Source organism: Marmota marmota, unplaced genomic scaffold (assembly GCF_001458135.2).
Source record: "Marmota marmota marmota unplaced genomic scaffold, marMar, whole genome shotgun sequence".
In the NCBI taxonomy this organism is placed as follows: domain Eukaryota; kingdom Metazoa; phylum Chordata; class Mammalia; order Rodentia; family Sciuridae; genus Marmota; species Marmota marmota.
The window spans coordinates 42,468,079-42,489,735 of record NW_025999853.1 but is presented as its reverse complement, the minus strand read 5'-3'; the positions used below and the strand labels follow the sequence as shown (position 1 = coordinate 42,489,735).

General features: G+C 34.8%; 1 protein-coding gene across 1 annotated transcript in view; it reads left to right on the top strand.

Moving 5' to 3' along the window:
• Nucleotides 1-21,657, top strand: part of Tbk1 (TANK binding kinase 1) — a 45,294-nt gene that overhangs the window by 456 nt on the left and 23,181 nt on the right. The window contains exons 2-6 of the mRNA XM_015483057.2: nucleotides 2,424-2,541; nucleotides 6,285-6,425; nucleotides 10,275-10,404; nucleotides 12,737-12,918; nucleotides 19,145-19,305. Coding sequence (XP_015338543.1) covers nucleotides 2,455-2,541; nucleotides 6,285-6,425; nucleotides 10,275-10,404; nucleotides 12,737-12,918; nucleotides 19,145-19,305 — 701 coding nt within the window. The 5' untranslated portion in view covers nucleotides 2,424-2,454. The remainder of the gene's footprint in view (nucleotides 1-2,423; nucleotides 2,542-6,284; nucleotides 6,426-10,274; nucleotides 10,405-12,736; nucleotides 12,919-19,144; nucleotides 19,306-21,657) is intronic.

Below are 21,657 nucleotides of genomic sequence, written 5' to 3'. Positions count from 1 at the left end.
AGCCCTCTGACCGGCAGCCCGGGGCCCTCCCAGGTCCCGCGGCGTTGAGTACGCAGAGCACGAGTCGGTGCCCGGTACCGGGTCAGGGCTCCGGCCGTCCGAGGAAGAAGGGCTGCTTCCTCCCCGGGAGTTGGACTCGCCGCTTGTTACCTACTTTCCAAGGGTTGACATGATTGGTAGTTTTTAAAAGGACTGATATTTCAGATGATTAAAAAGAGACGTTTCTCTAGGGTTTCAGTGATGTTAAACATCAAAGGTTGACTCACCGGAAGCCAGAAGCAGAAGATGATTTTAATATACACAGAAAATGCAAATTCCCAAGCGTTTCCTTCCTTGTTGACCTGGCTTACGGGTTTTTTTTCTAATCCACTTCTCAAGTGTTTTTAGTAGGTAGCCTCAAAACAGCTCTTCCCAGTAATTGTTAAATGACCCACCTTTGTTCACTCCCGACCCTCTAAAATAATATCTAATAAATGATTCACAGAGTTTGGAAATCCTGGAACTTTGTCCGTAGGCCATGTCACCAAACCTGTTTTCATCCTATGTGACTTTCGTTTTTTGAATGGTAAAAGGAAGTAGACTTAACACAACATCGCTATTAACAAACATACTTGTTGAGTGCCTCTCGTCAAAAATTTGGGAAGATTTATATAGCAAGCACCTGGTGGGTGTGCTGAGTCATGTTTCAGCGCTGTTTGGGGGTTATCGGAAGATAATTTCAAAATGCGTTTCCCATGATCAATGTTTTGGAACCCTATTTTATATCATCATATAGAGTGAGGAGATATCTAAGCTGATAAGTGTTTATGTTATCCACTAAGAAAGTACTTAATGATACCTTTTGCCATTTAGTTCTATGAAACAGCAAAGTTACATTAATTAGAGAAGTTTTGCATGAGATATTTGAGTTCATTATTAAGTCCTGTGTGCAATGTGGCAGTTTACAGATGTGTATTCCTTATTTATGAAAAGGGGATCTTGTTTTTGTTGATGATTTCCAATTAGTTGATGTATATAAAATCCTTATCTGAACTAGCTGCATGGTAAAATTATGTAAATACATCCTAGTATACAAGAGAGTGGTGAAATTTAGACTCCGGCCATTCTACATATACTTAACCCTGCTTGAAATATTAGCACAGTTTAATTAGTATTAGTTATTAATTCATCATGGAATTCCCAGTTCAACATACTGCTTTTTGTTCTAACTTACTATGAAGGGATATTAAAATTATGTTTTGATGTGACATTATAGCAGGTTTAAAGGAGCATGATGGAACTAGTGTTTATGCAATGTTAACATACCTCATTTTTATTCCAACATGGAGCTCAAATATTTTTAATAAATTTGTAGTTCCATAGTTTTCCAGTATTAAAGGACAGGGCTAGAGATGGTGGTTATTTTTTTAATATTTATTTTTTTACTTGTAGATGGACAGAGTACCTTTATTTTATTTATTTATTTTTATGTGGTGCTGAGGATCAAACCCAGTGCCTTGCACGTGCTGGGCAAGTGCTCTACCGCTGAGCCACTACCCCAGCCCATGATGGTTACTTTTTAAAAGTTGGTAATGTATGCTTGGTATATGTGTATTTATAGACTTGGAGGTTAGAGGAAACTGTCCTTAAATAATTTCAGAAGAGTCAGTACTTCAAAGGAATAATAATTAAACCTTTCCATTATGATTGTCCACCTCTGTGGACAATTTTAGATAATAGATAAAATTTTAGATAATGAAAATGTTATATAGTGACAACAATTGTTTTCATTACTGCTACCCTGTCCATGGTGGAAACAGTGTAATTTTTCTATATTTCTATTATATTGTTTTCCTTTAAAGTTGGTATCCTTTTTATATTTTTAAAATATAATGTATCCTTGATTAATCATTCACAATATTTGAAGGAGCTATAATGCTTATTAACAAAGATAAAAGTAGAAAATAGATGTTTCTTTTAGACCTGTAATGCAAATTAAACTAAATATATAAGATGTCATTGGGTAATCTTTTTTCCCAAAGCCCACACAGTGTTTCAGCCTATAATATTTCTAGAAATTTAGATTTTTATATAGAACTTAAGTTTATGAATAAAACTTAGCAATAAATAATGGATAGCCTGGAAGGGGGGGAGGGGATTAAACCCAGGGGCACTTAACTACTGAGCCACATCCCCATCCCTTTTTATTTTTTTATTTTGAGACAGGGTCTCACTAAGTTGCTTAAGGCCTCACTGAGTTCCTGAGGCTGGCTTCAAAGTTGTGATCCTCCTGCCTCAGCCTCCTGAGCCTCTGGGATTACAAGGCATGTGCTACCATGCCTGGCAAATGAGTAGTCTTATTTGAGATTAAAAATAACTAACACTTGTTTTCTAACTGTGTTATTCCCTTATACCATACCTATAAATCTTTTCTCTTTCCTTAGTATAACAAAAGAAACACCTGACCAAGCCGAGATGCAGAGCACTTCTAATCATCTGTGGCTTTTATCTGATATCTTAGGCCAAGGAGCTACAGCAAATGTCTTTCGTGGAAGACATAAGGTTGGTACAGTAAAAACTGAAATTTTTTTATTACTATATATATTTTTTTCTGAGAAGTATACTTATACTAAAGTGTTTGACTTGGCAATTTTGGTTTTTAAATTAATTTTGTTATTATTGAATGTTTAGTTTGTGTCAGAAGCAGGGAACTCATCTACCCATTGTTGGTGGCAGAGCCTGTGTGTTACAAAATGGAGAAAAATTAGGAGGTTGATTGCAAAGAGACTGGGGAAGATTAGTGATGTACCTTTTGATTTTATAACCAACCCTGTACTCTGATGGTGTGAAATCAGTAGGAGGTATAGGGAAGCATATGTGCACAGTGGAGGGGAACCCACAGATTATTCTGATCTATTGTACCAAGGGTTTGTGCCCCCTCTAGAACATCATCCCACAAGGTAGATTGTAGTAAAATGAGATTCTCAACAAGAAGTCCAGGTGTGGGGTAATCAGAATGTAATAGTGGAGTAGGAATAGAAGGGCCAATTCCAGAAGCACTTCAAGGACCAAAAGGATTTTTGTCAGATTCTATATTGGAGAATGAAATTAAAAGATAATTAAAATAATTTAAAGTTAAGAAATTGAAGATAATTAAAACGTCTGTCCTGGGAAAGAAACTAGAAAAATAATAAAGTAAAAAATTCTTTTATAATACAAGTAACCAATCGTTTTTTAGCACTACAAATTTGTTTTAAGCCAAAAGGTGTTTGGCCCCTCCTAAATTCTTATTTTCAGAAACAAGGGTTCTAAACATTTTGGTAGAGAGGAATTTCTTCCTGTTTTACTATAGTTGTGAGATTATCGGTCATTTCTGTCAGTGTTAAGAAGTGCACTGGGGAGGGGCTGTTTCCTCTGGGGAGAAATATGATTATAAACAGCCTCTGTGGCTTATGGAGCATGAATCAGAAGTGTCATATGGACAGCTTTTAGCATTTTCCCCTTTGGTTATAGAATTGTGCATTATCTCTGGATCCTTATTTAAGTTCATTATGATCAATCTTAAATGTTTCTTAGAAATTGTTTTTGTTTTGTGCCATGAAGAGAAAATAGGTAATGCCATAGGATTTAACATTGAAAATACATCCGTCTGTCTTTCTATGTTCCAAATTAACAAATTTTAATGATCATTTCGTATGTTTCAGGCACATGTGTAGTACTTGCGTGCAGAGTTTCAACTTAGTATTAAGGTGGCATTAGGAAGGAAATAAATTAGAAACTGATGGTATGACAATTGATAGTCATAGAGACTGGGTGAGACATATTTAAAGTACCTGGCATTAGTGGATACTTATATATTCTGGTCTTTCATTACTTTGATACTCAATGTCCTTCATGTAAGGGCGAGCACATAGTAGATCTTCAGTTTTTGTTGAATGAATAAATGAATGAGTGAGGACAGATTAGATTACCCTAAAACAACCTGAAGTTCTTAAGAAATAAACATTTCAGGGATGTGTTCATAGAAACTCTGTTTGTTCTTTTTGTTTGTTTGTTTGTTTGTTTTTAATATCTTTATTTATTTTTATGTGTTGCTGGGGATCAAACCCAGTGCCTCACATGTGCTAAGCAAGTGCTCTTCCACTGAGCTACAACCCCAGTATATTTGTTCTTAGTGACATCATTTTAAATATTTAGGGCTATATCCCCGGTCATCCTCCAAATCCTGTTTTTCCTTAATAACTAGGGGTTTTTTTTTGGTTTTTTTGGTGGAGGGGGATACTGAGGATTGAATTCAGGGGCACTCAACCACTGAGCCACATCCCTAGCTCTATTTTATATTTTATGTAGAGACAGGGTCTCACTGAGTTGCTTAGTGCCTCACTTTTACTGAGGTTGTCTTTGAACTCATGATCCTCCTGCCTCAGCCGCCCAAGCCAGTGGGATTATAGGCGTGCACCACCAAGCCCAGCAATAACCAAGTTCTTAAGTATACTATTTCTCATTCAAAGTATACTACTTAATCTTTCTGTTTTTCATTAAGTTGCCTTTATCTAATATTGTGTGAGTGGATGGATATGTGTGTGATAACCATAGTGAAGCTGAAGAGAAGAGAGTTGCAGGAAGGATGAGTTGATCTGCACAAATGTATTTACATTATATGTAGATCTCTTAAGTATCATTTGCGTATGCTTGGATTGATGACTATTAAGGTGAATAAAGGGAAAATGGTACATTCCCCCAAGTATCCCATTAATATCACAGATATGACAGACTACAAAAGTTTAAAAATAATCAAGATGGGTACATTGAGACATTGCTTTACTTTCCCTAATTGTTCCTCTGCTAGAATTCTTCTTACTTTAGGTTGAATTTGAAACAAGTGTCCTTATAAAAATTTTCCCTTGTTAGGTGATACATAGATTTGGCAGTGTATTTACCTTGGCTGAAAAATGTTAAAACAGTGTTTAATTGAAGTTTAAATGTTTTTTCTCTTTTCGTGTTGTCTGAAAACAGTTCATGCCCATTTTCCTCCCAAAAGAATATATGTCTGTGTATTTGGTGTGACTAGGACAGCAGGCATCATGGAGATGGTGACCTTCAAGTGATGAACTTGAGAGATGGGATTATAAAGCAGCTAAATGATTTTAAGAAAAAGATTCTGGGGTGAGGGGAGAATGATGGCTGTGGAAAGCTATAAAGAGGGCTGCAAAGCAGGAAAAAGCACACGGTCCTGACACACCAAGAGCCATGAAGAAGGGCATGCCTGTTTGACCCTCAGGCTCAAAGAGAAAATGATTGTCATCTTGCTCCTAGGAAGTTTAGCCTTGGATAAATAGGGAAGGAAGAACTGGCTATCCTAAAGTGAGGCTTGCTGATTAAATAGAAGGAAATGAGTGGGTCTGAAAGAGAATCAAAGAAGGTTAATATAAAGAACATGGAAGTGTGACATTCAGTGAAATTTAAGCTCTTATCCGCCCCCTCCTTGGTACTGGTGCTTAAACTCTGTGCCTCATGCATGCTAGGCAAGTGCTGTACCACTGAGCTATACCCCCAGCCCCTTAAGCATATCTTTGGTACCCTCTAGAATTCCCTACTAGCTACTGCTATGCATTGTAATATTACCTACTGATCTACTTCACTAGACCATGAAAAAGTGAATAAGATGGTCATCAGTAGGGAAGAAGAAATGCCCTTCATTCTCTAGAGAGGGTCTGTGAAGGAACAGCCTGCCCTAGGCATGTAGCATGTAGTTGCCCTGGACAACAGTGGTATAATTCAACCAGGAAGTCCATTTGAATTGCCTTCTCCAGCTCCTACTTAAAAACATACACACACACACACATACACACACTCATAACCAGTAAGTATTTCTGAAAAATTAATCACATTGAGATTTTTAATAAAAATTTCATAAATAGAATGTATTTTCACATTGGTCCTGTGTGTTCCTTTTACTTCTTTAAAAGTATTAGGCCTTAAAGAAACCCTTGGAGTTTCAGTTTCTTATCCAGAAGATGACTTCACTTTTAATTCTACAAAAGCTTTTATCTTCTCATGTATAAATGACTATCTTTATAGCGTATCATAATATAAGTTTCATTTGTAATATTAAAATAACCATTTCAAAATTCTAAAATATATAGTATGAAATATTTAATAGCCAATTGATTCATTTTAACTTTGTAAAATGTCAGGCACCTTTGTACAAATTACCTTTGCTAAAGGGTGTATGGAATTCCATAAGAAATATAAATTGTTACAGCTAGCACTAATGATGCACCTCCCTCTCTCTCTCTTTCTAGAAAACTGGTGATTTATTTGCTATCAAAGTATTTAATAACATAAGTTTCCTTCGTCCAGTGGATGTTCAAATGAGAGAATTTGAAGTGCTAAAAAAACTTAATCACAAAAATATTGTCAAATTATTTGCTATTGAAGAGGAGGTAAGTAGACAAGCTTTAGTTAATCTTGTCATTGTGTTTATTATAGTTATGATTTAGGAGACAAAAATCTAACATTTAAAACTGGATTTTAAAAACTGAGGAAAGTAAGGGCTCATTCTATCCCAAGGATTCTTAAATAGATATAGAAATAGAAATAAAGTATCATAAGAATGGAATCAGGAAAAAAGTATAAGATAAGAGGCTTTAGAATTTGGTGAATTTGATTATCAGTATAATTATTCAAAAAAGAAAAGCTTGGGCTGGAGATACAGCTCAGTTGGTAGAGGGTTTGCCTTGCATGCACAAGGCCCTGGATTCAATCCCCAGCACCAAAAAAAAAAAAAAAAAGAAAAAAAACACTAAAATTAAAGTGATATAATTACAAAAAGACTAAAGAGAAAGAGAAATAATACAGAGGAGACTTTGTAAAAGAATAAGAATCCTAGTAATCCAGAGATGACTCTGTAAAATCTAGTTATTAAAAGATTGATTTTAGAAATAAATAGGAAAAGAAAGACTTCCATTAGGAAAAACGATCCAGAAATAATTGAAACATCTATTTTAGTCCCTTTAAGACATACGTAAGTAATTAATAAAATCATCTCTTTTGAAAAAGTTTGGTAGTTTATGTTCCATATCCTACTGATTTCATTTTTAGTGATTATTTCTCAGGAACTAATCAAATGTAAATTATAGCTGTGTACATAAAGAAGTCAATATGCTGTTTGTAAAATAAAAACTGTTTAAAAAGTTAAATTAAGCTGGATGCGGTGACACAATTCTAGTCCCAGTTATTCCGGAGACTGAGGTAGCAGGATAGTGAGTTCAGCATAGGCAATTTAGCAAGACCCTGTCTCTTATTCAACTTTTTTTTTTTCCTTTTCAAAATAAGTTAGATGATGTGATGGTTTGTTTCCCATAGTTAGCCAAACTCAAAGTTAAGAGCCTGGCCTTCCAGATTGCAGGCTCTACTCCAAGACTTCTGACACCACTACAAAGGAGTTTGGCAAACTGCATAGTTCCCACAAAACTGCTCTTACTTAGGACACTAGCTTCAAGTTCAGGAGTACTGAAGGCTACTCTAACTTCAGACCACAGCTTTAAATTTGGAAGCTCCTTTGACTCTCAAATTTGGTATTTCATTAGAACATAAAATGATTCACAGAACTCATGAAAGTGTTGTACTTATAGTTTTGCTTTTAGGGTTTTTTGTTTTGGTACTGAGGATTGAACCCAAGGGCATCTAACCATGTGCCACATCCGTATCCCTTTTTATTTTTTGAGACAGGGTCTTGCATAGTTGCTTAGGGCTTTGCCAGATAGTTGAGGCTGGCCTTGAATTTGCAATTTTCCTACCTCAGGAGTAGGAGAGGATTACAACTCCCAAGCTGCTGGGATGAGTTGCTAGGATTACAGGCGTGGGCTACACACTAGTCTATACTTAGTATTTTGTTACAGCAAAAGTATACAGATTAGACCAACCAAAAGAAGAGACTCAGGGTGAGATATGAAATAGTTTCTAACTGAAGTTTCTTGTCCTCAAGGACACATCACCCTCCTAGCATTGATATGTGAAAATACACATGGAGTGTTGCTAACCTGGAAGGCCTGCCCAAGCCTTTGGTACAAGAGTTTTTACTAAGAGGCCATCATCACACATTGCCTACATTTCTGACCTTTAGTCTCCAGTACATTCAATAGGTTTGGAAGAATTCGTGTAGTCTCCATTTTCTCTGGAGTGATACAGTGTGTCCTAAATATTCCGTCATAAATCACATTGTTTAACTTTCCGTTGGCTGAAGCCCCCAGATACCCAAAAGCATTTCTTTAAGACAGGATCCTTTAGGGGCCAGAAATGACTTCCCAATAGAGCAAAAGCCAAAATTTCTTTGATAAAATTATTTCTTCACTATTCATTAGTTCAGTAATGAAAAGATTTTACCAAAAATTTAATTACCTGAGAATATACTTATATGTAATGTTATATAAATAAATCAGGACTAAAATAGATAATGCATTATAATCTTCTATAAACAGTGTAATATGCAAACATTTGTTGTATATCTAGAATGAAATTTGATCCATATAAAAAAGACTGAAAGGAAGTATACCATAATGTTAACATAATTATCCTGGGGTGATAGAATTATGTATATTTCCCAGATTTTTAACATTCAATATATATTATTTTGTTATTTAAAAACAATAGGTTTTCCAGGTGTTGTGGCACACACTTGTAATCTCTGTAACTAGGGGACAAAGACAGGAGGATCACAAGTTTAAGGCCAGCCTTAGCAATTTAGCAAGACACTGTCTCAAATTTTTGAAAAGGGCTAAGAGCAAGGTGTAATGGTGCACACCTGTAATCCCAGCAACCTGAGAGGCTAAGGCAGGAGAATTGCAATTTCAAGGCCATCCTCAGCAACTTACTGAGGCATTAAGCAACTTAGTAAGACCCTCTCTCAAAAAATAAAAAGGACTAGGAATATAGCTCAGTAGTAAAGCACCCCTGGGTTCAATTCCCAGTTTAAAAACAAAATGAGGTTGGGGGTAAGGATGTAACTTAGTGGTAAAACATCCCTGGGTTCAATCCCCACAACCCCCAGTATGGCAGAAAAATAATAATAATTTTAAAAAATAAAGACAACAGTTTTTAAAAAATATTTCTCCCTTTTTTTCTGTTACTATTAAATGGTAGAAAAGTTTAAAATATTTTATAACAGTGTTTTGGGGCTATGTAAGAAAAATTATAAACGGAAGAAAGGAACTTACTATGATAGTGTGCGCCTATTAATCTCAGCTACTTGGGAAGCTGAGGCAGGAGGATTGAAAATTTAAGGCCAGCCTCTGCAACTTAGATCTTGTCTCAAAAAATGGAAAGGACTGGGAAGGTAGCTTAGTGGTAGAGTACCCCTAGGTTCTTTCCTCCCCACTGCAAAAAAGGGTGCAGTGGGGAGATAGGGAAGATAAAAAGTTGGAGATGAAATCTGGATTTTAAGACTCATTAAAATTTTCAAGTTTCTAAAATTGGCATGCATATGATGATAATAGTGTATTATGTTATTTGATGTTTTTTCCCTTTAAAGCTATTGTTGTATTGATGATGAATCTTGCAATCAATGGTATATTAAAATCAGAGTTCAAAACAAACCAGCTGAGATGCAAATGAGCAGATCATAACTTTAATGCAAGAGGTGATACTCAACTATTCTACCATCTATTGTTTTTAAGGATAAGACTTCATTCCTCAAAGTAAAAGTACTTATCATTAGAAAAATTTCAAGTGTTTAAGAGATTTTTAGAAGAACTATTATTCTAAATGTACTACTACTATACACTAGAAATTGAAGATAATTTTAACAGAATTATTCAACACTGTAACAATGATTTTGTAGTTTAGATTTAGCCCATTTTCACTCGTTGGTTTTCCAAAACAAATCTGACTTTCCTACATAATAAGAATTTGGAAGATGTTAATTTTTATATGTGCACAGTCATCAAGTATTTCAGTGAAATCTAGGTTAAGCAATTGACAGTGCCTTCATCATCATAATTAATTCTACCTTCAAATGAAATCAGAAAGCAGGATTTGAAGGCTCATGCCTGTAATCCCAGCTACTTAGGAGGTTGAGGCAGGAGAATTGCAAATTCAAGGGCAACCTTACTCAGCAACTTAATGAGACCCTGTTTTAAAATTAAAAAGAAAAAGAGCAGGAGTAAAGCACCCTGCTTCAATCTCCAGTAAGTTGAAGAAAAAAGTAAGTAAAAACAAATGAAATCAGTTAAGTACTGCCATATAATCAAATTTTTTTTTAATAATGATTCCCAAACTGATTTTTTTTTTTTCAGACAACAACAAGACATAAAGTACTCATTATGGAATTCTGTCCATGTGGGAGTCTATACACTGTTTTAGAAGAGCCATCTAATGCCTATGGACTACCAGAATCAGAATTTTTAATTGTCTTACGAGATGTGGGTATGTTTATTTATTTATATGATGTGTGTGTGTGTGTGTGTGTGTGTGTGTGTGTTTAGCATGTCATGACATAAAATTTTTAGAAATTTACATTAAAAAATGGAAGAACTTTATGAAATGCTTTCTTTGATATGATACCAAAAGCCCAAATTCCAAAAAGGAAAAAATAGATTAAACTTCATCAGCATTTAAAACATCTGTGCTTCAAAAGATAACAAGTCTCTCATTCCATGGGATGAGACAAAAACATTTGCAAATCACAAATGAGGAATTTTTGTCTAGGCAACTCAACAATAGAAGGCAACCCCAATTTTTAAATGGGCAAAGGATTTGAAGAAATATTCTCCCAAAAAGATATATAAATTAGCAAGAAGTACATTAAAAGATGCTGAACATCATTAGTTATTAGGGAAAATGAAATCAAATCCACAATGAAATATCACTTCCTACTCCCCTAGAATAGCTAAAATCAAAAAGAAAAACAAGTGTTGGCAAAGATGTGGAGAGACTGGAACCCTCATACAAGACAGGTAGGGCTGTAAAATGATATAGCCACTTTGGAAAGCAGTCTGACAGTTTCTCAAAAGGATAAATATAGAATTACCATATGATCTAGATCCAGTAATTCTGCCAAGTATATATCCAAAAGAATTAAAAACATATCCACACAAAAACTTATACCACTGTGAACAATTCATAATATCCAAAAAATGGAAACAGCCCAAATGTCCATCAGCTGATGAATGTATAAACAAAAATGTGGTATATCTAAGCGATGAAATATTATTCATTCATAAGAAGAAATTGAGTAGTGATACATGCTAAAATGTGGATGAACCATGAAAACATTATGCTCAGTGAAAGAAGTTGGACACAAAAAGCCACAATATTGGAGCTGGGGTTGTAGCTCAGTGGTAGAGTGCTTGCCTAGCATGTGTGAGACACTAGGTTTGAGTCTCAGCCTTGCATATAAAGAAATAAAAATAAAGGTCCAACAACAACTAAAAAAATATTTTTAAAACAGCTACAACATTACATGATCCCATTTATATGAAATATTTATAATATACAAATTAGACAGTAGAGAAAGCAGACTAGTGATTGAGGACAGAGTTGAGAAGTGGCTGATAATAGTTATGGGATTTCTTTTGGTGTAATTGGGTTTTATTTTGGGCATGATAAATGTTCTGAAATCAGTGGTGAGAATTATACAACTCTGGACTGTACTAAAATTACTGAATTGTACACTTTAAAAAGATTAATGTTATGCTTTGAGTTATATTTCAATAAATCTGTCATTATTTTTAATATGGCAACCAAAAGAAGTAATAACTTTTTAAAAGAAATGAACCCTATATTTGAGGAGCTGGAAAAACCCAGTTATAAGGAAAGTATAAAATTAATAGGAATTCTTAACCTTGACACTGAGAGTAGAGTGGAGATCATTTAAGAATTAAATGAAAGTGAAACACAATTATTAGTATGCTTCAGCCTTTTTAATCAAATAGAAATTGCAAATAATTTATGCCTTCATAGTATACTGCTAGCCCTGACTTTTAATAATTGTACATTGATAACCCTGAACTCATTTTCATATGTTGAATTTGGACATTCTTCTATCAGTTATCAAATGTTTTAGTGACACTGCCTGTCAACTTAATTTCAACAATGTAGTCACCTTAAAATGAGGGCTGGGACTGTGGCTCAGTGGTAGAGCACTCGCCTAGCATGGGGGGGACCCTGGTTCGATCCTCAGCACCACATAAAAAAAAAAAATAAAGGCATTGTGTTGTGTCAATCTACACTTAAAAAATAAATATAAAAAAAAAAAAAGAAAATGGGCTTTTGAAATAGCACTGAAGCACATGAGCATTACATTTTTATGGAAACTAATCAGACCCTTGACCTTTTACTTTTTTGTTACTTTATTGAATACAATTTAATTTTAATGCAGTTTCCCCCTAAGGTAAAGAAATATAAAGATGAAAGTTTGATATCTTTCTGAGAATCTTTATTAGTTTTAAGATATATGTACATATACACATACACAAAAGCAATTTCAGAAATCATATGCGTTTTATTATATTTTCCTGATAGTATTTAAGGGAGATTGGAGTCCTCCCTAGAAACCATATTGATTCTTATTCTAAAACTCCTTATAATTGAAATATGAAGGGGGTTATGTAGAATATCTGTTACTTTGAGTGAAGTGTTTTTGCATCAACTTATGGGAAGACATTGTGTGAATGAGTGTATTATATCAATGAATTTGAGATGTGTGTACACACAGGTATCCACATATGATTCCTTTGTTTTATATTTATTACCAAAGTGGGAGGAATGAATCACCTTCGAGAAAATGGAATAGTGCACCGTGATATCAAGCCAGGAAATATCATGCGTGTCATAGGGGAAGATGGACAGTCTGTGTACAAACTCACAGATTTTGGTGCAGCTAGAGAATTAGAAGATGATGAACAGTTTGTTTCTCTGTATGGTACAGAAGAATATTTGGTAAGTTATATATCACTAATAATTTTATATAAAAAATATTTTTAGTTGTAGTAGGACACAATATTTTTATTTATTTGTTTAATGTGGTACGGAGGGCCAAACCCAGTGCCTCACATATGCTAGGCAAGTGCTCCACCACTGAGCCACAACCTCAGCCCTAAACATTTCATTTTAAAATGCTAAACATGTAACAAATATAATTGGATAATTGGTAAGCCAGCTCATGATCTATAAAATGTTATGTGTAATTTTTATAACAAAAGTTGAATTTTCTATTCTAATGAATATAGTGTGTAAGAAGGCTATCGGATATTGGTTCTTTTTTTTTTTTTTTAATATATTTTAGTTGTAGATGGGCACATACCTTTATTTTATTTATTTTTTTTATGTGGTGTTGAAAGTCGAATCCAGTGCCTCACAAGTGCCAGGCAGGCACTCTGCACTGAGCCACAACTCCAGCCTAGGATATTAGTTCTTGAGGGCACTATTTTTTTTTTTTTTTTTAATTTTTTTGGAGAAGTACCAGGGATTGAACTCAGGGACACCTGACCACTGAACCACATCCCCAGCCCTATTTGCATTTTATTTAGAGATGGTCTCACTCCATTGCCTAGCACCTTGCTTTTGCTAAGGCTGACTTTGAACTCGCTTTCCTCCTGCCTCAGCCTCCCCAGCTGCTGGGATTATAGGCATGTGCCACTGTGCCAGGCAAGGGGGCACTATTTTTCTTAGAAGTTTTCTAGTACCCTTAAGTCTTTTAATTTTACTTATGTCATGGATCTTTATTGAAACAAAAAGCTATCTGTACCCTCAAGAAAATTCTAGCCACTAAAGGATACTATTTTTGGGTCAGAGCAGTTAAGACATTATAAGCTTGTTATAATACTGTTCCCTTTAGAGCAAAATTAATTATATTTCTGAATCAGAAAATTGTATTCAGAGAGAGTTGGTTATTGAAAAACCAAAAGGACTATTTTATATACAAAATGAAATGCCTCTATAAATACCTAATTCGAAATGCCAGAGATGTAGAAAAACTCTTTGGTTGAAAAGGTTTATTTAGGTGTGTTTGTGTGAAGTTAGTAAGATTTGAAACACTTAAAAAAATATTAGTTAAAAGTAAGTACCTTGGGCTGGGGATGTGGCTCAAGCGGTAGCGCGCTCGCCTGGCATGCGTGCGACCCGGGTTCAATCCTCAGCACCACATACAAACAAAGATGTTGTGTCCGCCGAAAACTAAAAAATAAATATTAAAATTCTCTCTCTCTCTCTCTCAAAAAAAAAAAAAAAAAAAATGTAAGTAAGTACCTGGGCAAAGCCAGCCTCAGCAACTTAGTGAGGCCCTAAGCAAGATCTTGTTTCTAGGACTGGGATTGTGGCTCAGTGGTAGAGCGCTTGCTTAGCATGTGCAAAGCACTGGGTTTGATTCTCAGCACCACATACAAATAAATAAATAAAATAAAAAATTTCATCAACAACTAATAAAAATTTTTTTTAAAAAAAGATCCTGTTTCTAAATAAAATACAAAATAGGGCTGGGAACATGGCTCAGTGGTTAAGCGCTCATGGGTTCAATCTCCAGTACAAAAAAATAATAATTATGTAAGTACTTTGGATATGTAACTGGGAAGTTTATGTAGCTATCATTAATTGTTCATGGCTCTGAGGATCTTGACAGTCTTAGGTTCTGTGACTTTTCCAATTGCATGTTGCTATTGTAATGTTATAAGATGAAGAATAAAGTCTAGCAACCCCCTATAGCTTTATTCAGATTATTGTAAGTCTGCATAAATTCTGGCATCTTATTTGTTCTCCTAACAGTATATAACCCCAAACTGATCTGTAGTTATGTTTGATAATCTTTTAGCTAAATTACCTAAAAATGGGTATCATTCATTCATTCCATAAATATTGATGGAGGACTAGGGTTGTGACTCAGTGGTAGAGCACTTGTCCAGCACATGTGAAGCCCTGGGTTCGATCCTCAGCACCACATAAAAATAAATAAAAATAAAGGTATTAAAAAAACAAACCAAAAAAACCTAACATATATATACATATATGTTTGTATATATGTATGTATATATATGTATGTATATATGTATATATATGTATATGTATGTATATATATGTATATAGTGCTTGTGAACCAGGCACTGTTCTAGCTAATGAGATTTCTAAGGCAAACCACACACACACCATTCCTTCTGTATGGAGCCTCCATTCTAGTAGACAAAACAGAAGTTAACAAGATAATTAGATAGTTAAATAAGATAAATTGGGAACATTAAAGTTTTGCAGAGATAATATTTTAAAAAGTATTAGCAGGAGAAAGATAGCCAAGGAAAGTGTCCTTTAAGGCCTAAACAAACTGACAATGAAATGATAAAAAGAAGCAAGACAGAGATTTGAGGGTAAGTATTATAAGCATCTGCAAAAGGTCTAAGACAAAAATGACCTTAGGTGTTCAAGAGACATAAAGGAAAGCAGTTTGGCTGGAATTTAGTAGTAGGAGCTGAAAATTAAATAGTAATGTGGGGCCTACTAGATGATACAGGACACCCTGTCAGATGAACACCCTGTTTTTATAAATATTTCACAAATTATCTTATCTTGGAGTGAAATTCTTAGATAATATAATCAACTTACATACCTAATTGAAAGAATACTATGATATCTTAATAATATAAAGGAAAATAGTTCACAATAAAAAATAGGTATTTAATATGTAAAAGTTTGGGAACAACTTCACTTGTAAACAAATTATATATGCTTGTACCTGTATGCATGTTATTTTGAATACAATTGCAGTGATAGCTTCTATTTACTAAATCATTTATCACAAAATCACAGTATGGTCATTGGCATGATTTTCCAGAGTAGTGAACAATTATTAGTAAAGTGTTTAACTAAACAAAGCAGGTTTAAATAATAGCTGCATTCTTGGGAAAACAATACAGAAATGCTTTGCCATACATACAGAATTAGAAATAGATTTCTCATGCAAATTAAAACTACCCTGAGAATTCATTTCACTTCAGTCAGAATGGCAATCATCAAAAATACAAGTAACAATAAATGTAGCAAGAATGTAGAGAAAAAGGCACATTCATACATTGTTAGTGGGACTGCAAATTGGTACAACCACTCTGGAAAGCAGTAGAGATTCTTTAGAAAACTTGGAATGGAATCACCATTTGACCCAGTTATCCCATTCCTCAACATACACCCAAAGGACTTAAAATGAGCATACTGTAGTGATGCTGCCACATCAATGTTTATAGCAGCTCAGTTCACAATAGCTAAGCTGTGGACCCAACTTAGGTGCCCTTCAACAGATGAATAGATAAGGAAAATATGGTACATAGCCACAATGGAATATTACTCAATCATAAAGAAGAATGAAATTATGGCATTTACAGGTAAATGGATGGAACTGGAGACCATCGTGCTAAGTGAAATAAGCCAGTCCCCCAAAAATAAAGGCCAAATGTTCTCTCTTATATGCAGATACTAACACACAATAAGAGATGGGGGAGTCGAAGTTCTTTGGATTAGACAAAGGGGAATGAAGGAAAGAGGGGACAGGAATAAGAAAGACAGTAGAATGAATATGACGTAGCTTTCCTATGCTCACATATGAATACATGATCGGTATAACTCCACATGATGTACAACCACAAGAATGGGAAGTTAAACTCCATGTATTTATAATATGTCAAAACACTCTTGACTGTCATGTATACCTAAAAAGAACAAATAAAAAAATAAATATTAAAAAAAGAAATTTCTCACTTGCACTACTACCTGGCAGGATATTGGAAAGTAATTTGTGCTGTGGAAACAGTGTATTTTGGAACTGTTAGATATATAGCATGATGCCTCTAAATTATCTCTGCCCACCAAATACCAGTAGCCTTTCCCAATTATGGTGATGACCATAACAAACAGCCTTTATCAGCTTGATCCCCATGCCAACTCTTAATCTTTCATATCACCTCCTAGAAACACTAGCTTTTGCTTCTGACTTTTGAGAAGAACAAAACATTCAATAAATTAACTCCAAGTCCATGTTGTACTGTAGGCTCAAATTATATTCTAATCCATTTCCTATTTCAAAATAACCTTATCCCTATTTTCAAGTACAGAAAATTTTAATACTTTAATACCAGAAGTTTTAAAATAAATAATAGTCTGAAGCTCAGCAATCTAGAAACATTCTGTATTTAAATGAAACTCTACGTATTTGGAATTTTTCAGGAATTACCCAGCCAGAAGTTAAATCTTCTATCTTCATGGACTAAAGCCCCAGGAAAACATCATTCTTTCTTCCATTGTTTTTCATCTGACCCTTATTATCTCAATGATATAATCCTAAAAGCCTTGGAGTAGCTTTATTCCTATTACAGATGCAATCATCCAGGTCCAGGAATACCAATCTGTGTATATCACAAGTGGCACATTTGGGAGAGAGCCAGTCGGTACAAACATGTCACACCAACATGTGTCAAGCCACTCCCAGTCAGTCACTACCTGGGGAAGTGCTTCAGTCTACCAGTTAACTTGTGTACTATTGTACCTTTTTAGGTGGTCCCCACTTTGTCTTCTTATAGAATCACTGTATCTCTTCTTTCCAGGTTGATGGCCTCATGTTCTAGAAGATATCAGATATGTCCAGGTATTTCAGGCCTAGTGTACACTAAGCACTAGCTGCTGGATCTGGCTGTCATTTTGAATAACAGTCACTTATTTTCTATGCCACAAAACCAACATAGCTGCTGAGACTCCATGTATCTGTAAGGCATATATTTGGAAACTCATTTCAAAGCCAGGTCTAATAATGCTTATCTCTGCTTCTCATTTCACACTAAAATATTTCCCAAAATTGTCTTTCTCCCTCCAGCACCCATGACCCTCTCCTACAAAATCCAGAGACTGATGTTTTGGGAGTCAGATTCATAGATTGCATCATTTAAAAACCACTCCTGGTAGTATTTCCTACGTGGTTTCCAATTCCCATAAGCTTTAGGTAAATCCCACAATGTCATAAGAGTTTGTTTTAGTTTGGGGTTATTTGGGTGAGGAATCTACTTTGATTCCTAGTACATTTATAAAGCTTTATCTCCCAAGAACCCTCAAGTTGCCAGTATATAATGTTCAAAAGGCAGATGTCAGGAGGCTGAGCTAAATGTCTAGATCTTTGTACTCCTACATCTTTTCTTAGAAGATCCAGCTATTCTCAGCAAATCTGGAATAGTGTCTCCTGTGCTTAATGACATGTTTAACATCAGACCAGCTACTTACCTAGGTCATTAGATCCCCAATGCATTTAGTCAAGATAGTCCTCTGAACTGATTCTAGACAATTTAGTTTTCCCTTCAGAACCAATATGATCACTAATGGATTGCATGTGAGGAATGAAGCAAAGAAATCAAAGTCACCTGATAGGTTTTGGGTTATGAACAAATGGATAGATGGTGGTATTATTTATTTAAAAGGTAAAGATAGGTAGGAAACAGATTTGAGAAGACCATAGTCTTTTGGATGTGTTAAATTTGAGCTGCCTTTTAAACATTAAAAAGAACAATAAGATATATGAATCTGAAGCTCAGGACAGGAGATAGATTTAGAATTAAAGTGTATACAAAATATTTAATACTCTAGACCTGAATGGGAAATGAGAAAGTATGGTAACTATTTTGCTGTGGTGGGAAGCAGAGAACTGGATGACAGTTGAAAAGGTTTGTGAGGTCAATTTAGGATTTTGTTTTTACGTTTTTAAAGAAGTTATAGAGAGGGAAAATTGATCCGTAAAGTAAAAGGGATAATAATTGCAAGAATTCATTTCTGGAGTTGGTAAGATAATATGAGGGCCTCCAGAGTACAAATGGAAAAGTTGGTCTTTGATGGGAGCTGTTTTGTTTTTCCTGGAAAGTAAGTTTAACAAATGGACTCAGGTTCAGGTAGGTTAATGTATGCTAAAGGATCTAAAGGAGAGTTGATCTGATTGATATTTCCTACTTGAAGTGAGATCATCAAAATCAAGGGTCAAGGAGTTGGTATTAAGATTTGAGATGAAAAAGGAAAGATGTGAAATAGTCTTTTGAGAATGGGAGCATGAAATCATTAGGAAAATATGATAGAATTCTAGACATTGAGGACCCATTTTTGGTGTAAACGTATTGGTCACAGCTCATTGTTTTTCATCCTTTTTGTTTTTTCTTAGCATCCTGATATGTATGAGAGAGCAGTGCTAAGAAAAGATCATCAAAAAAAATATGGAGCAACAGTTGATCTTTGGAGCATTGGGGTAACATTTTACCATGCAGCTACTGGATCCCTACCATTTAGACCATTTGAAGGACCTCGCAGGAATAAAGAAGTGATGTAAGTGGGCCCATCTTAAATTAGAAATAATTTTTTAAATGTATGTATTATTTTGTTTTCACCATATTGTAGAAGTGGACACTAATGAAAATTGGCTTATCAGTCATTTCTGATTTCTTATAAATTATCTGTTTTTTAATAAGAATGCAGTCTTATAAAAGTATGTAGTCATAATTTTCCATATCGTGTTTAAATATCTTATGTATAAAATGGTGTCTGATCTTTGATCCATCGTTGAAAGTACACCACATCTTGATTTCTATTTCAGCACACTGTTTCTTTGTTTCACTTTGAGTATTGAGTATTTATCAGCATTTTTCCTCCAACTGAAAAAATAAAATAAGATTCTGCAGAGTACCAGAACCATTACCAGATCTAAAAGAAATATAATTCTTATTCTGCACTGGTCTGATTCCTTTTGCCATTTTAAAAATAACATTTTGGCAATAGTAAAATATTAAGTTTTTTTCTAGTATTGCCAGTTTGATTTAGAGACTGCATTTTACTAGTATAGTATATTATGTATTTTTAGAAAACAGTGTAAAAAATCATTTATTTTAAACCAAATAATCAAGGAAAAGAGAAAATTGTAGGTATGAAATTTATTATAAAATTTATGTGTGCACTGACCATGCTTCTTTTTTATTTTAAAAGAAATGAATGACTGACCTTGCTTCATGAGAAATAGTCAACCCACATACATATAAAATTATGAGGTTATGAGTATTTAGTGTAGTAAATGATTTGGAACAATAACTCACTGACAATCTAACCTGTGAACCTTTCTTTTATGTCTTCATATATTTTTCAGACTTTTATATATTTTTAAGTATTTTCTTCATTGCAGTTGGACATAATACCTTTATTTATTTATTTGTTTTTATGTGGTGCTGAGGATCGAACCCAGGGCCTCACACATGCTAGGCAAACACTCTACTGCTGAGCCTCAACCCCAGCCCCAAGACCTTTATATTTTTGACCCTACCTTTTGTAAGCATACAACTTAAAGTAATAATCTCCACTGTAAAACTACAACCTTTTATTTAATCTCATCTCAGAAAATTGAGGGAGAAGCATGTTTTTTGCATTTGTTGATTTAAGGAAATAAAATAAATTCATACCATGACTTTCGATAAAACTTGGTACTCATCATTTTCCAGCATGGATGGTACATGGGAGAAGACATCCTATTAACTGCACTGATTATTTTGGTATAGCATTAGCCTGAGCCTACTTTCTCAGCAGTGCCCTGTTTAATAAGATCATTTCATGAACAATGACTAAGTCTGTTTTAGTTAGCTATTTTGCCACTGTGACCAGAAGGCCTGATAAGAACAATTTTAGAGGAGCAAAAGTTTATTTGGAGCTCATGGTTTCAGAGGTGTCAGTCTATAGGCAGCCAGCTCTATTGCTTTATGCCTGGAATAAGGCAGAATATCTTGGCAAAAGGGCATGACAGAGGAAAGTTGCTTAGGACAAGACAACCAGAAAGTAGAGTAAGAGCTGCACTTGTCAAAGGAGAACCCTCAGCGACCCATCTCCAGCAGCACCCTTCCTTCCTGCCTATAGTTTCCATTCAGTTAATCCATTCAAGTGGATTAATACATTGATTATGCTAAGGCTGCTATGACCCAATTATTTCATCTCTGAACATTCTTATTGTCTCCCACATGAGCTTTTGGGAAACACCTCATAGCTAAACCATAACAGTCAGTTTGTGTTCTTCTCATTAAATGTAAATTGTTTCTAAGTTATGCTTTTTAGATATGTTTTAAAGCAAGCATTTCTTGATGTTGTAGAAATGGATTAAAGAAAAGTGTGATGCTCCCTAGTAAAGGAAACATTTGGCTCATAGGCAGTTAGAAATACCTGAGAGTTTTGTCTGACTTCAATGTGGACAGTTATAAATTAGAAGAATTTATCTTTTTATACAGAAACTCTGCTTTAATGAGCGCTGATATTAGTAAATGTTAGAGATGCTTAAAGTAGTCAGTAATGACTATTTTACTGTACCGATAATGATATATTCATCTTGTATTATAGCAGTGTTGCTCCTTTAGCATCTTATTTGTATCTTGTGAATGTTTATATGTGGATCTTATCATATTAGTTAAGCTTTTTTAAGAATATGTATAAGAGTTAGGCAATGTGGAACATGCCTGTAATCCCAGTGAAGTGGGAGGCTGAGGTAGGAAGATTATAAGTTCAAAGCCAGTCTTGTTGATTTAGTGAGACCCTACCTTAAAATAAAAAATAAAAAGGTCTGGAGATGGAGCTCAGTGTTATAGTGCCCCTGAGTTCAATTTCCAGTACAAAAATAAAAGGGGGGGGGCTGGGAATGTGGCTCAGTGG